Below are 15,816 nucleotides of genomic sequence, written 5' to 3' on the forward strand. Positions count from 1 at the left end.
AAAATAAGATTTATTGACAAAAACAAAATTGAAAGCGTTATTTGTTTTGTAAACGAATAAAAATTGACGTGTAAAACTATGAATGTAAATAAAAGGTAAAAGGTTAAAGATTATAAGTCATTCTCGCTTTTACAACATTTAAAAATCTCAACAACAACAACAACCACCGCACGTACGTTAATTTGTCTGAAAGCACGCATCCCACAACATGCCTGTGATCTGCGGAGATTTCTTTAGCATTCAAACCCATTCACTGCAAATAAGAACCAGGCGTCTTTAACAGTTATGCTATCAAACATGACGAAATTGACATTTAAAAACAACAGCAAACACATCCTCAACAACAACAACAACAACAAAACAATCAACATACAAAAATAAAAACATCAAATAACTTCAAAAAGCAGCAACAAACACAGAGGGTAGGAAATTTTTTCTGGCTAACGCATGAAAGTAAAGCACCATGCATCATAAGCCTTCAGACGCATGATGCTATTGCATGTTCGTCGTCAACATCCATCATTTCAACAATGTTTTTTGTTTTCCACCATATTCCATTATCATCATCTTCTTCATTTTTTTTATATCAACATTATCAATGATCGTCATCGCAATATATGATCACATCACATCACACTCAAATGCGTTTTTAACTTCGTCATAACTATCATTGCCATCACCAAGCTTGTTTCAACATCATCACAATAATTAAACTTATCATCATTACTATAATTATCTTTATCATCATCAGTAGCGACATAAGCAGCAATGGCAGCAGCAGCATTGGCAGCAGCAGAAACAGCAGTGGTAGCAGCAGCGGCTTCCTTTTTTCAAATCATCACCACGCCACAACAAACACCTATTTAATGATTTTCGCGCACTTGTCAAATGAAAATGTCACCACACACATCGTCTCAGTTCAAAACCTTTGATTAAAAATATTATAATCAGAAAACGAGATGAAAATAAAACTGAAATAATGAGAAAGAGAGAGAGAAAGAGAGAGAGAGTGAGAGAGAGAGAGAGAGAGTGAGAGAGAAAAAGAGAAATTTAACAACTGAAAAACTTACTGAAAAAGTGAAAGACAGAAAGAGAGATAAATAGATAGAAAAAGAGAGAAAGAAAATAGGTGAAAAAAAGAAGACTGGAAGAGAAAAAAGTGAGAGAGAGATACAAAATTTCAGATTTTAAGTGAGGAAAGGGAATGAGAGAATCAGAAAAATTAACAAAGAGTAGAGAAAATTTAACGGATAAATAAATAAGTGAAAAGTGAAAAAATTAGTATCGTAGTCGTTCACGTCAGGTTTGTAGAAGCGGTTTTTTGAAATCCTACTCAATCACCATTAGCCTATTTTAATGTAATATTTCTTGAAGATCTCAATCTCATCATCGTCTCGATTGTCATCTTCTTAGTCGCCATCATCATTTTCATTATCAGCTTTTGTATGACCATCATCCAATGGCAGATTTTAGGTGGCTTCTGTTATCAATAGTCCAAAATCTTTTTGGTGTAATTTTGTGAAAATTTATCCAACATATATTGTTTAATTACATTTTATACATTGAAATACACTTTTTGGTGTGTATGAGAACACCGTTTTGTATAAAAGATAAATCGTGTAATAATCTAAAACGAAGGATTTCGAAGTATCCATAGTATTTGCCCCCAACCATTTCATGTTTTCCTCGCCATCCCCATTTTAGTCTTCATCGTCATCATCTTCAAAAGCTTCTTCATCATAATCTTGATCATCTCTTCCTCATCTTCTTCATCATCTCTTCATCATCCTTTTCTTCTTTTTCATCATCGTCAATTTTACTTTGTCGTACCATTTCAAATTAAACCAACACCTTCCCGTCTTCACCATCATCGTATAAAACTTTTGTAAAATTTGAACGAAGGGGTCGCAAATTAGGTTTTTACATTTAGAAAAATCTAAACAAAAAATTAAATAAAAATTTTTTAAAAAACCAGAGTGTATATGTGAGATAAAAATAATGAAAAATGAATAAAACACAAGAGCATATATAAAGGACAGAAAATACAAAAATTAAAGTACAATGAAGAAAAAATAAATAAAATTATCTTCAAATCGACTGAGTGGTCAAAATGTCATTTCAAAAAATTGGCCTATACAATTCGTTCTTTATGAAAATAAATCATTTATTCATGAAGCGTGTATGTGTATGTGTGTGTGTTTGTGTGTGTGTACATGCGTGTGCATGTGTTTCTGTTTATAGTAGTTTTTGTCGTTTTATCTGTTGTTCATCAGCTACCAGATTAGTTGTAAAGTTGTTGTCGTTGTTGTTAAGTGCTATATTATTAATGTCAATGAAAATATTGTTGATGTTTTATGCAATCATTCTGAATAATGTTTAATTGAGAATCGCTTTGTGAATTTGGGTTGTTTGCAAATTAGTTTTGAAGCCCAAACTATTAATAATAATTGATATTTCTTCTCTGTATAACATTTTTTTTCGAACTTCAATCTTTTATTAATTTCTAATGAATATTGAAGAAAATTTTTATGTTAACGCATTGTTTTGTTTATCAGATCATTTTCATGAACCACTTTATTTACAGAACAATTTATTAAACAATAATTTTAAATCCATTTTTTTTGTTTCAACATGTTCTTGGTGAATCATCTCCATAAATAAATAGAAGTAGAAGAAAAATGCCAGCATGGTATCGTCAATATTATGTTTGTCTACAAGCAAATTGATGAATGGCAGAAAAATTGTAATTAAATTGTAAGCTTTGAGTGGGGTGAATTTTTTCCCACTTAATAATTACATAAATTTATTTACTTTCTAAATATTTTTTTGGCTACCAAGTTTTTTCGGTACTTTTAAAATCAGAATTTTTTTTATTTATTTTTTTTTTATTATTTTTCCTACTCGTTCTCGGCCGCGATGTGCACGCTATCTTTTTCTTCATTTCATTGAATTGACAAGACGTCTTGTCAATCCCAAATATTTGTCTATCTATCTCTTCTTTTTCTTATCATTTCTTTTTTAAATCGTTTCGTTCTCTCTTTCTCTCTCTTTCTCTCTCTCTCTTTCTCTCTCTCTCCTTCCCCTTCTACGTGAATGTGTCTGAATACATAGAAGAATGATTGAATGTAAATGTGTGTATGTGTAAGTGTATGTGTGATGTGTATATTTATGTAAGCTATGAATCTCTGCGTGCGTGTGTGTGTGTGTGTGTGTGTGTGTGTGTGTGTGTGTGTGTGTGTGTGTGTGTGTGTGTGTGTGTGTGTGTGTGTGGCATATGCAAGCCTAGCTTGGTAGTACCTAATTTAGCATGAATTCATGTATGTTCTTGTAAGCATCAACGAGCTCCTGTCGCTGAGATTGGGCGATACATTAAAGCATTCTTTTTAGATTTCTTTTATTCTTTTTCATTTTTCTCCAAATTATTTTTATTTTTTTTCTCGAATACGCAGATAAATGAAATTTTTTTTCAATTTCTTGCTAACACGCGATTTATTTTCAAGTAGAAAGTTAAAAAAACTCTGGAGAAACATATTTAATCGCACTTTTCTTCGCCGATGCTTCAGTCAAATTAATCCAAATTATTCTCCAAGAAAACATCAAAAAATTTAAAATATTTAAATTTTTCTTTCTCAACTTTCTGAAAACTTTTTAATTTGAAAAATTTAATCATTTTAAAAAGCATTCATTTGGAAAGTCATTCAAATTAAAGCAGAATAGGAAAGGGTTATTAAATGTTTCGAAAATAAATATAAAATGAAAGTCATCCTACAACAACAACAACACACGTTTAGACGGCATTTTCCCCGAGATCGGGGGTTGCCGTTTGGCTACCTATGATGAAACCGAAATACCCCTCGACGCCATCCACATCTGTCACTCGCCTCAGTATCACGCAACCCTGCTTTCACCCTGTCCTTCTCCACCTGCTCTCTCCATCCCAATCGCGGACGACCCCTTCCTACAACTCCTTCAACCTCGAACTCCAACGCTCGCCTAATCCCGACCCTTTCATCCCTTCTCAACACATGTCCATACCACCGCAATCTCGATCTCCTTATCAATGTCACAATGTCCTCATTCAGTCCCATCATTGACATCAGCTCTGTACTACTCCTCCTATCCTTCACTTTAACCCCACACATCATCCTCACCATAGCTCTTTCAGCCCTCTGCAGTACACTTTCCTCCTCTCTCCTCAACACCCAAGTTTCACCACCATATACCATCGCTGCTCTCACACATGCTTTATATACCCTCCCTTTCATCTTCACTGACCATTTCTTTCCACACAATACCCCACCCAGTTCCCACACGAACTCTAGCCGTAACTGCGCTCAAACATCCTCCATCAGCATTCAGCTTATCCCCTAAGTAAACAAAGCTTTCCACTCTTTCAATACCACCACTCAACCCCGTCCTTGCGTCCGTCCTATTAATCACACCATGAACACATTTCTTACATTTGAACGTGCCTTCCACCTTTTTCAGTGCCCCCCTCACACCACTACATCTCTTATGCACCCATTTCTGACATCCTATACACAATACCGAGTTAGCCTTCACTCTCCTATCACATACCCCACAGGGGTCTATTTTACTTATCACTCGCTCCCCACCTTCCCCACTCACCATTACCTTCGTCTTACCAATATTAACTTTTAACCCTTTCTTTTCAATAACACTTTTCTATCTGTCAAATTTTAACTGCAATTCTTCAAGCCAGCCATCAAGACTAAATCATCTGCATACAAAATCTCAAATAACAACCCCTCCATTATGTTTCCACACACAACATCCATCACAATTGCAAACAGAAACGGTGATAACACTGATCCTTGATGCACTTCTACCTTAACACTAAAAGCGTCCGACATCCCCCTTCCAACCCTCACCTTTGTCTTTGCCCCTTCATACAGCTGCATCACAGCTTTAACAAGTCTCTCATTCACTCCTTTCTTCCTCAACGCCCATTCAATGACCTTCCTCGGTACTCGATCAAAAGCCTTTTCTAGATCCACAAAACACATGTACAATCTTCGTTTCTTCTTTCTATAATTCTCCTGCAACATTCTCACCATGAACAACGCATCCACCGTTCCCCTACCAGGCATAAACCCACACTGCATTTCATTAACTGTCACCATACTTCTCAACCTCCTCTCAAGCACCCTCTCCACTACCTTCATTCCGTGCTCTAGTAATTTCACACCCCTGTATGACCCACAATCTCTCACATCTCCTTTGCCCTTATACAACGGCACCAACACACTGTGTCGCCAATCCTCAGGTATACCTTCATCATCAAACATACTGTTAGCAATTCTCATCATAACTTCAATTCCTATCACCCCACTCGCTTTTATATGTTCTGCCGCCACTTCCGAAACCCCTGTCGCCTTACCTAGTTTCATTTCTCTAACTGCTTTCTCTACTTCCTCCATCGTCACCTTCTCTATAGGTCCGTGTGTGACCGCGGATTCCACATCTCCATCCCACTCATTCTCTTCATTCATCAACCTTTCCATATGAGCTTTCCACACCTGAGCTTTTTCCTCCTCATCTATGCACAACTTGCCAGATCCATCCCAAACACATCCATTCCCTATAACATCTTTCCTATCCCTCATTGACTGCTTTGCAACTTTGAACATTTTCCTCGAACTCACATCAAATTCCATTTCCTTCATTAACCTCTTTGATGCTTTCGTCATTGCAGTTGCCACTGCCTGTTTTGCAACCTTCCTAGCCTTCCTATACTCAGACTCCGCTTCCTCCGTCATGTCCCTTCTCCATACCCTAAACCTCTCCTTCTTGACTTCCAAAACCTTTCTTATATCTTCATCCATTGAAGCATTTAAATTTTTCTTTCTCATCTTTCTGGAAACTTTTTAATTTGAAAAATTTGATCATTTTTAGAAGCATTCATTTGGAAAATCATTCAAATTAAAGCACGTGGAAGTTTAATTAAAACTTATTTCTATTCAGTTTCTTAGCGTTAAAATTATTCGTTATTTGAAAATAATCCTACAATAGGAAAATATATAATGAGACACAGTTACTAAAGAGAATAAATGAATTTTAACATTAGTTGTTAAACTTTTCCAACCATCGTGTGTAATAAATAAAATGTTTTTTTTTACAGAAATTTAAGATATTTCAAAATAAAGTAGGTAATTATACCGAAACGACATGACGGCTTGTAACTTGTTACGAAATGTCGAAATGCTGCATTCGGTGCAAGTGGCTTTTAAATATTTGAAGCGCCCTTATTAATCAATTACAAATAAATAGAATAATGTTTAATTCAAGGGCCTACCAAATACAGAGCTAATGACTACAGATCTCTTGTACATATCGACAAGCTGTTTGTATTTTATTTAAAAATGCAAATGAATCTAGCAGCAAGTAGATATTTAACGAACTGCTTCTAATAAGCATGCATTACATAGTGTAGATAAGACGGATGTATGAAGCCTAACAATCCTTTAAGTAATAGTATATCATGATATATGGGTAGGGACAGATGCCGAGATGACAACAAGTTAAGGTTGATGCATTTGATATCGTGTCGTTTCGTTCCGGTATCATTTCAGTTTCGTTTCGATATGAATGAGAATCACGTACTTCGAGTGCGACTCAATTTAATGTCATCAATTAACGAAGGCAGCTTGTGTATAACTACAAGATGTTTATAGCTGGCTACCTATGTGTTGAGACTTATTAAACGATTTCTCCATGCTAAGGTCATGTAGATGACGTAATTTAGAGATAATTTAGTGAATTATAAACGTACGTGTCTCACATACACACCACACGTACACACGCACGCACACATCACACGTACGCCCACACACATCACACGTGCACACACACACACATCACACGTACGCACACACACACCACACGTACGCACACACGTACGCACACATCACACGTACGCACACACACACCACACGTACGCACACACACACGCACACATCACACGTACGCACACACACACCACACGTACACACACGCACACGTGCACACACACGTGCACACACACACATTTTATAGTAATTGCTTTTCTTTAAATAACAAAGTAATTTTAAAAATTTCAGACACGCACTTTTGTTACCTTAATAAACAATAACATCAATGACAACAACATTCAAAATAACATTAACGACAATGACATCAACATCATGACTGTAAATTTCGCACCAGAATGTACGCCAATCCAACGCAATCCCATCCAAACCAGTCCGTCCTACCCAACAAACCAACCCAACCTGACATAACTCGATCGAATAATCATGAAAAAAAATTTTTTTGTTTATAAAATTTACAAATGTATCATTTAATGATGATTAAAACATGACAAGATTGATTAGGAATTAACCGCCAGCTACCAATCAGACAAATTTCAATAAAAATTAATCTTATGTGGATGTCTAATTAATTTTATTTATTTAATTTTATTTAATTATTTTAATCAATCCTACCTAATAATTCTGATTAGTCAATCTAATTAATTAAAAAATCAATTTAAAGTGATGTAAATTAATTTATTAATTATAAATAATTAATTGTAAATAAATCTATTAAATAAAATTAAATCTATTTAATTTTATCTAATTAATCTAATCAATCCTACCTAATAATTATAATTAGTCAATCTAATTAATCTTCTTATTATTAATTAAAAAATCAATTTAAAGTGATGTAACGTCTGATTAGCTTAACCGGCCCAACTTACCGAGCCACTCATTCAACCAATCAAATCAAGTAACCAAAAAACCAATTAGCCAATCAAATCACAAAAACCACATAGTAAAGCCCGCCCAGCAAAGATCGAGTCAACCAATCAGAAATGGGTTGTGGAATGAGCGCCAAGCCCGAACCCCATGACGTCACCAAAAAATCAAACGCCGAAAAAAATCAACATCACCATCATCATCTTCATCTTCACCGTCATCATCAGCAGCAGCATCAACATCAATCAATTTTGAACGCCGATGTCAGAAAATCGTCATCTAAAAGTGTTACAGTCAACGAGAAAAGAAACGTCACTAGTGTATGTATTGTTGTTGTGCTTGTGTGTTTTTGTGTTTGTGTGTGTGTGTGTGTGTGTGTGTGTGTGTGTGTGTGTGTGTGTGTGTGTGTGGATGAATTTGTTGATCATGTTCATGTTTTTTGCTCGTTTCTGGTCTGTTATTTATTATTATTATTATTATTATTATTATTATTATTATTATTATTATTATTATTATTAACATAATTTACACACACTTACTTATTGTATTGCTCTAAATTCTCAAATTAATTGGTTGGTATGCCAGACATTAAATATCCTAACTTTCCTGTATTTCATGCGTTACGTGAGTTAAATGTGTATGTCGTAAAACGTGATACATGTGTGTTATACAAAGGTTATATTCGATGCCAGAAAATCGTTAGGTTTGTTATATATGTGTGTTATACATGTTGGCATTCTTTACAATCATTACATAAATTGCTTACATTTATTAAGCAAGAATTAATTACACGTCGAAAAATTTCGGTGAATGTAAGAAAAGATATAGGTAAAATAAGGAACACAAGCTGTAAAATTTCGTTAAGGACACCAATTTGGGCTTTGAGATGAAACATCAAAGATGTGTGTGTATGTGTGTGTGTGCGTTCGTGTGTGCGTTCGTGCTTGCGATTGCGTGTATGCACGTGTTTGTGTGTATATATGTATGTGTGAGTGTATGTGTACCAGAGCGTGTGTGTGTGTATGTCTATACTTGTGTGTGTGAATGTGTGTATGTACAAAGAGAGTAGAGTGTGTGTTGGCATATGGAATATTTACATACGTATAATATCATTGATAAACAAGATGACCGCATTTGTGGGCTGGTTGCAATAGAGTACGAACATCTCCTGTTAGCTGCCAACACCCTGCGCGATACGTCAGAGCGATTCTTTCATATCAAGCCTCTTAAATATGCATCTCATTATTTCTTAGTCTATCTATCTAACTTTATTCTATCTCTTTTATTCTATTATGACAATATTTATTTTGTATAGCGTTTATAACTTAAATGTTTTGACTTTTATAACCATTTTCATTTTAAAAGTTAACTGTTAAAATAACAAGTTATTCAATCCCGCAGGCCTTTGTGACCTGCCAGTCAGCTAATTAAAGACAAGCGCACGCACATACACAGATACATACATACATACATAGACCAAGCACACACATACACGCACACATACATAAATATACACACACAAACACACGCACGTACACACACAAACACGCACACACACACACACAAACACACATTTCAAAACATGGCATAGGCATCATCTGCTTTTATCCTTTTTTTAAATTAACTCGTGAAGAGAAATTTTTTTTCTATAATTATTTTTTTTCTCCCAAGAAAAAAAAATGTTTCAAATTTTTCAAACTATTAAACATTTTAAGCTTTATCAATTTTCAAAAAATTTACAAATTCATCTTTTCTTACGGGAATTATTGTCTCAACAATCTTAAATATCCTATCATGTATATATATATATATATATATATATATATATATATATATATATATATATAGAAAGAGAGAGAGAGAGAGAGAGAGAGAGAAAGAGAGACAAACAGACTGACAGAAAAAAAGAAAGGAGAGAAAGAGAGAGAGAGAAATTGCATTTTCCCTAAATGGCAGTTATTACAATAAGAGTTATTTTTTTTTCGAAATGGTTTTTAAGCGGTTTATAACAATTTAATTTCTAGGAATTTAAAACTCTTCGAATTTGATCTTAACCAATAAGTCATTAGATGAGTTATTTTTATAGAATGACATAATTATTATTCTTATTTTTAATCATAGTTTTATTCTTCTTTTTCTTCTTATTTTTATCATCAATAAGAATTTTCTTGCATAAGAATTGACAAATCAAAAACGGTTTAACAGTGCGGGTCTATTTGGAGCCACGTATAGTGAAGTTTACTAAAATCAAACAGATAACAAATTAAAAGTTAATGTAAATAAAATAACTGTACTTATATTTACATACACTTCCACACACACACACCCACACACACACACACACACATATACATATATATATATATAATATCTTTGGTAATGTTGCCAATGTTATTGCTTTAAATGTAAGTCAGTAAGCTATGCGTTTATAACTGTCAAACGCTAATGAATGAATGACTGGCTAATAGTTCTAAGAATTATAAAAAGAAATAACTTAAGTGTACGTGTGTGTTTGTGTGTGTCTATGTGTGTATTTGTATGTGTGATGTGTATGTATTGATTGAAGTATTCATGCATTTATGTGCATTTATTGTGTATTGTGTAATTATAATTTATAGACGAATTAATGTTAAACACACATTGAATGAATGCCTGGTACATACATTGTGTGCGTGCGTGCGTGTGTGTATTTGAGTTTGTGTGCGTGTGTATGGTGTATAATGATATGTGTGTGTTTTTTTTAAATTATCCTCAATAAATTTGGCATTATATATATATATATATATATATATATACATCATATTTAACATACTACACCTAACATAATTTACCATGACTATTAAAACATAACACATACGTTAAAATTATTATATTAAACAGAATATTTATTCTATAGCAAAAGTACAATGATAATTTTAAATTTGAATAATTGGATGATTAATTATTATTTTTGGTTATATGTATTGCATATGCTGGTTAATTGTCTCAACACATTTTGCAAAGGAACTGATGAGTTTCTCGGATAATTGACTTAAATAACGTATTTTGAAAGCCTCAAATGCTTCGAAAAGTTAGAAGAGTTAAAAGTTTTGGTTAAATTTGAAGAAATTTTTATATATTTTTTTTATTTTCATGTATATCTCTTTGCTCATAAATGCCGATTAACCCGTAAAATAGAATTAAATATTTACTAAGTTTATCAAAATTTACGCAGGGAATTTGATGCATGGATAAGTATTTACTTATGTGTTTGTTTATATTCAACAAGACAACTACTACAGAAACTGTGAAGAATGGAAGAATGAGTGACTGATTGAAACAAGGGTGAAAATGAATGAATGAATGGATGAATGAATGAATGAATGAATGAACGAACGAACAAACGAATGAATGAATGAACGAACGAATGAATGAACGAGCGAACGAATGAATGAATGAACGAGCGAACGAACGAACATCAGTGACGCGCGCAGTACCCGTTCTAGTTGGACGTATCAAGTTTTTACTGGATCAGGTTATATTGTTAGGCGTGTTGAATCGCAATTACAATGAAGATACTGTTCTTTGCGTTTTCTTCTCACTTACTGACTGCCTTCTCAATAAAATTGTCATTATAAATATACCGTGTGGATGTCATATTCGTTTGAATTAATTAAGAGTTTGAGTCTTTAAGTTTTTCGTATTCTCCTAAATTAATAATAAACGGAACAATTTTTTTGGGAATTTTTAAAGGAATTTTTAAGTTTGATATTAAAATGAATCTTAATTATAACGTTTGGGTAAGACTTGAACTCTGTTAAAGCGTAAATTTTGTACAACGTAATTTTTCAATTCATCTGTTCATCATTTTTTTAAATTCAGGATTTATAAAATTATTTAACTTTTAAATATATGTATATATCTTTTAATAAAATTCATTGTTAAATGTAAGCATTGTCAAATAGAATTTGTAGACTATTGAAACAATACAACACTACCATCAACATTTAACAAGCCAACATCAACAATTGCTTAAAACTAAAAACAGCAACTACTTCTGCAACAACGATAATAGCATAAATACAACAACAACAAAAACAACAACTACCACTACTGTCACAACAAAACAACTACATACAAGCAAAAATAGAGCTAACAACAAGACCAATAGTAACATTTGTACCACTGGCAACAACAGCTGATAACACCAACACGACCAACAACAAAAAACACTAACAATACTATAAACAATAAAGCATTAATAACAATGACAATAATACCAATAACAATTGAATAATAAAAATAATATTTTTTTTTCAGAATTCGGAGCCAGTATTCCCACTGGACTACTTCATAACGAAGAAATCTCACATATCGGTCGGGTTTTTTTTCTTTGTTGAAGCAGTCAATTTACAATTAAATATTTAACTATACCATTTTATGATTTTTTTATTTTAATAATGGTTCTTTCGTTCGTTCGTTCTTTCATTCATTTATCCTATTAGATAATTTGTTAAAGATAAATTATCCTTTTATGTTAGTTCATTTCAGGTTATAAAAATGTCTGTAAACAATGATGTGATTCAAATGATAAGTCATAATGTATTATAATTTATTCTCTATTCTTTTGTATGTAATTAAATATGGGTGCTTGTGTGTGTCATGCAGAAGTGTGTGTATGTGTACGTGTGTGCGTGTATGTGTGTACGTGCGTTTGTGCGTGCGTGCGTGTGTGATAATGTATTCGCGAAAAATTCATAATCCTATCTTACTTATTCTGCTTTTTGCAAAAGAAAACATGTAAAAAAAACATTATTTAGGTGCTTTTGTGAAAAAGCAAAGGCGTTCTTAAACAAACACCTTTCTATTGCCTGATCCTAAATTATTCCGCATTTTGTCTTCAATTTTGATTTACATGCGGGTCGATTTTTTTCCTGAATGTTTCCTCCATAAATATTTTATTAATCTGTTTATATATCTCAACCATTGAATCGTATGCCTGGTGAGAAATTTAAAAAAAGAGAAGTAAATTCACAATCGTCGTCGCTTTGCCAGCCAGCTTCATCATTCTCATAACAATATTATCTCCATTACAGTTGCCATCGTCGTCGCCATATTACTATCACCAACAACATCATCATCAAGATCTTCTTCATTATCATCATCAATAATATCACTTTCATCACTATCACCATCAGCAACAACAACAACAACATCACCATCATCAGCAACAACAATATCATAATCACCATCATCACAACAACAACAATATCACCACCACCCCCACCACCATCATCAGCAACAACAACAACACCATTAGATCCTCCTCGTCTTCAAAAGCAGCAGCAACCCACAATGCCAATCCTTCGTGAGGTCAGCTGAAAAATTGAAGTACCATTGTACTGCGGTCAGCTCTGTTGAACAGGTCATCGATAAGTACAGGAGTACTTATTTCGATGTAGTCATCGTCGACGCTAGGCAGGGCTCACTGATCGATCCCATCGAGTGCTCCAAGTGGGTTTGGTTCATTCGCTCGTTTACTCATTCATTCGTTCGTTCATTCATTCGTTCGTTCGTTCGTTCATCATTCATTCATTTTTTTATTAATGATGCTTAATGTTTTTGCAATGATATTTTAAATATTTTTAAACGTTATTTTCTCTTTCTCTCTCTCTCCTTCTCTCTCTCTTTCTTTCATTCTTTTTCTGTCTCTCTTACTCTGTTTCTTTCTTATACTTTTCTGCAATGAAGTTATTGGTGTGCAAATGTTAAATAAAGAATACAACTATAACTACTCCATGATTAGGGGTTTTCTTACTTGAATAGTTCAACTTTAATAACTAATTTCTTCTCAAATACTCAAGCATTTAGTTTATTTAATTGACTTATTAGCTAGTCATTTAATTGATTAGAATAATTGGTTTTGTTAATTAATTAATAAATTAACCAAGTTAACAAATTTGAAAATTTAAGAGTGATTCGATCATCGAAATTCAGCGAGGACTCCATATTAGTAGCTGTTAGGTCTCAGTTGTGAGTAGGATTATATTATTATTTTTTAATTAATTATTTTTTAAATTGCTAATTAGTTACTAATTAATTAATTGGTTGGCTGATTAATTAATTAATTTATTTATTTATTTATTAGTTATCGATAAGTTTGTGAAATTTATGGTATTAATTAAAAGAGTAACGAATATCCAATGATTTAATGATATTAGTTTTAATTGATTTATTTTATTTTGATTAAATTTTTTTAAAAAGAATAACCGATCATGACGCTAGTAGGATGATGTCAATGATCAAAGCAGGATACACTAGGGTCTGTCTATATTTCAATTACTCTAATTAATTAATTAATTAATTTATCAGTTATTTATTAAATAATTAATTTTTTGTAATTAGTCAATCATCCATTTGTATATTTATTCATTCTTTCGTTCGTTTATTTGTTCACTCATTCATTACTGAATTTTATTTTGTCATCAGTTCATTAATTATATACTCAATCATTCATTCATTCGTCCATTCATACATTCATTTGTTCTTTCACTCATTTGTTCACTTATTCGTTCATTAATTCACTTATTCGTTCATTAATTCACTTATTCGTTCATTCATTTATTCGTTTGTTCGTTCATTCACTCGCTCATTCAGTCGCTCTACCAATTATGAATAAATTCTTTGAGCATGTTTCTGCACGAGCTCGCTCTGAATGTATCTAATATAATGCATTTGCGAGGTTTTAAAAGTATGATATATATTCATAGGTTTCTAAGATTGAATGGCAGAGTAGTCGAAATTTCGTTTGCTTTCACCGGCAATGAAAATATGTAAACAACATCATCAGCAACTTCATCATCACTAGCACCATCATCATCATCATCATAATAATTATCATCATCGTCATCACCTATAAATAACATCATCCTCATCTCCATTCCTCTGTAGTACAGACAAATTAACTAGTTAAACCCTTCTTATTTCTATTAATTTTTTATCTTTTCATCCTTATAATTTTTGTCCTAAATATTATTTGGGTCAATGGTAATTAGCATATTAACGTTCGTCGCCATGCCAGCACCTCCATAGAAGGCTCAGTTTCATAATCAGCATCTCATGCGAATTGCCGTATGACGTCATATCTCTTATCTTCATCATCTTTATCACTATCATCTTCTTTATCAACAATAGCATTCCTATACCCCCATCACCATAATAATAATCATCATCATCTTCTTCGTCATCGTCGTCGTCTTCTTCTTCACCATCACCATAAAATTTCTGTTTCAAATTAATCTCAACAGACTTCTCTAATATATTCATTATTAACTTGAAGCAGTTTGAAACAGTTTTTTGTTTACATCTCTTGACGACAATTTTTATTACCGAAGTTTTTTAAATTTTACATCTCGTTATTTATTGCAATTAAATTCGGCATCCTTAAAAACAATTTACTGTTATTATTATTATTATTATTTAATAACGCTTAAATCAAATAATATATATATAATAGATTTTAAATCGATTATTTTTAATGAAATAACTCAATGGTAGTAAATAGTTTGCCTATGCTAATGTATGCATGAATACATTTGAATGTGTTGTATGTATGGGGATGTATTTATATATATATATATATATATATATATATATATATATATATATATATATATATATATATAATTTTGCCAGCTCGATTGTGTGGTGTAATTATTAAGGTGCCTGGCTGGTACTTTTCAGCTTCTAACTCTTCGAAATTTTCTACCACAACAGTTCTACAGCAGTATAAATTGCTTGTATCAAATACTTATTTTAAGTAAAGAATTTGAAGTGAATAGGTTGATTTTTGATGAGTTTATTGAACTGCTGACATTGTAGTATAACAACGTTAAATGGATCGCGTCTAATTTTTCTCAAATGCTTCTAAAATAGTTAATGTTGTGTGTGTAGTGGAAAGGTTTGATTGGGCAAAAACAATCTAATGTAGAATACAAATTAGAATAGAACGTATCAAATTTGTACAACTGAAAATATGGACTAATGAAAAATTATAAATTAAATTAATTAAATACAATTAAATAATTTCTTTTTCTGATAA

The 15,816-nt window shown here is 32.6% G+C and overlaps 1 protein-coding gene across 1 annotated transcript; it reads left to right on the plus strand.

The window, feature by feature from the left end:
* Positions 1–12,358: 12,358 nt before the first annotated feature.
* HELRODRAFT_173731 (hypothetical protein) lies at positions 12,359–14,934 on the plus strand (the record flags this gene model as incomplete). The annotated part of the gene is made up of 4 exons (XM_009020335.1): positions 12,359–12,385; positions 13,036–13,229; positions 13,980–14,037; positions 14,797–14,934. 4 exons carry the CDS (start codon positions 12,359–12,361, stop codon positions 14,932–14,934), a joined length of 417 nt encoding a protein of 138 aa, XP_009018583.1.
* Positions 14,935–15,816: the final 882 nt, after the last annotated feature.

Source organism: Helobdella robusta (assembly GCF_000326865.2).
Source record: "Helobdella robusta unplaced genomic scaffold HELROscaffold_27, whole genome shotgun sequence".
NCBI classification, from domain to species: Eukaryota; Metazoa; Annelida; class Clitellata; order Rhynchobdellida; family Glossiphoniidae; genus Helobdella; species Helobdella robusta.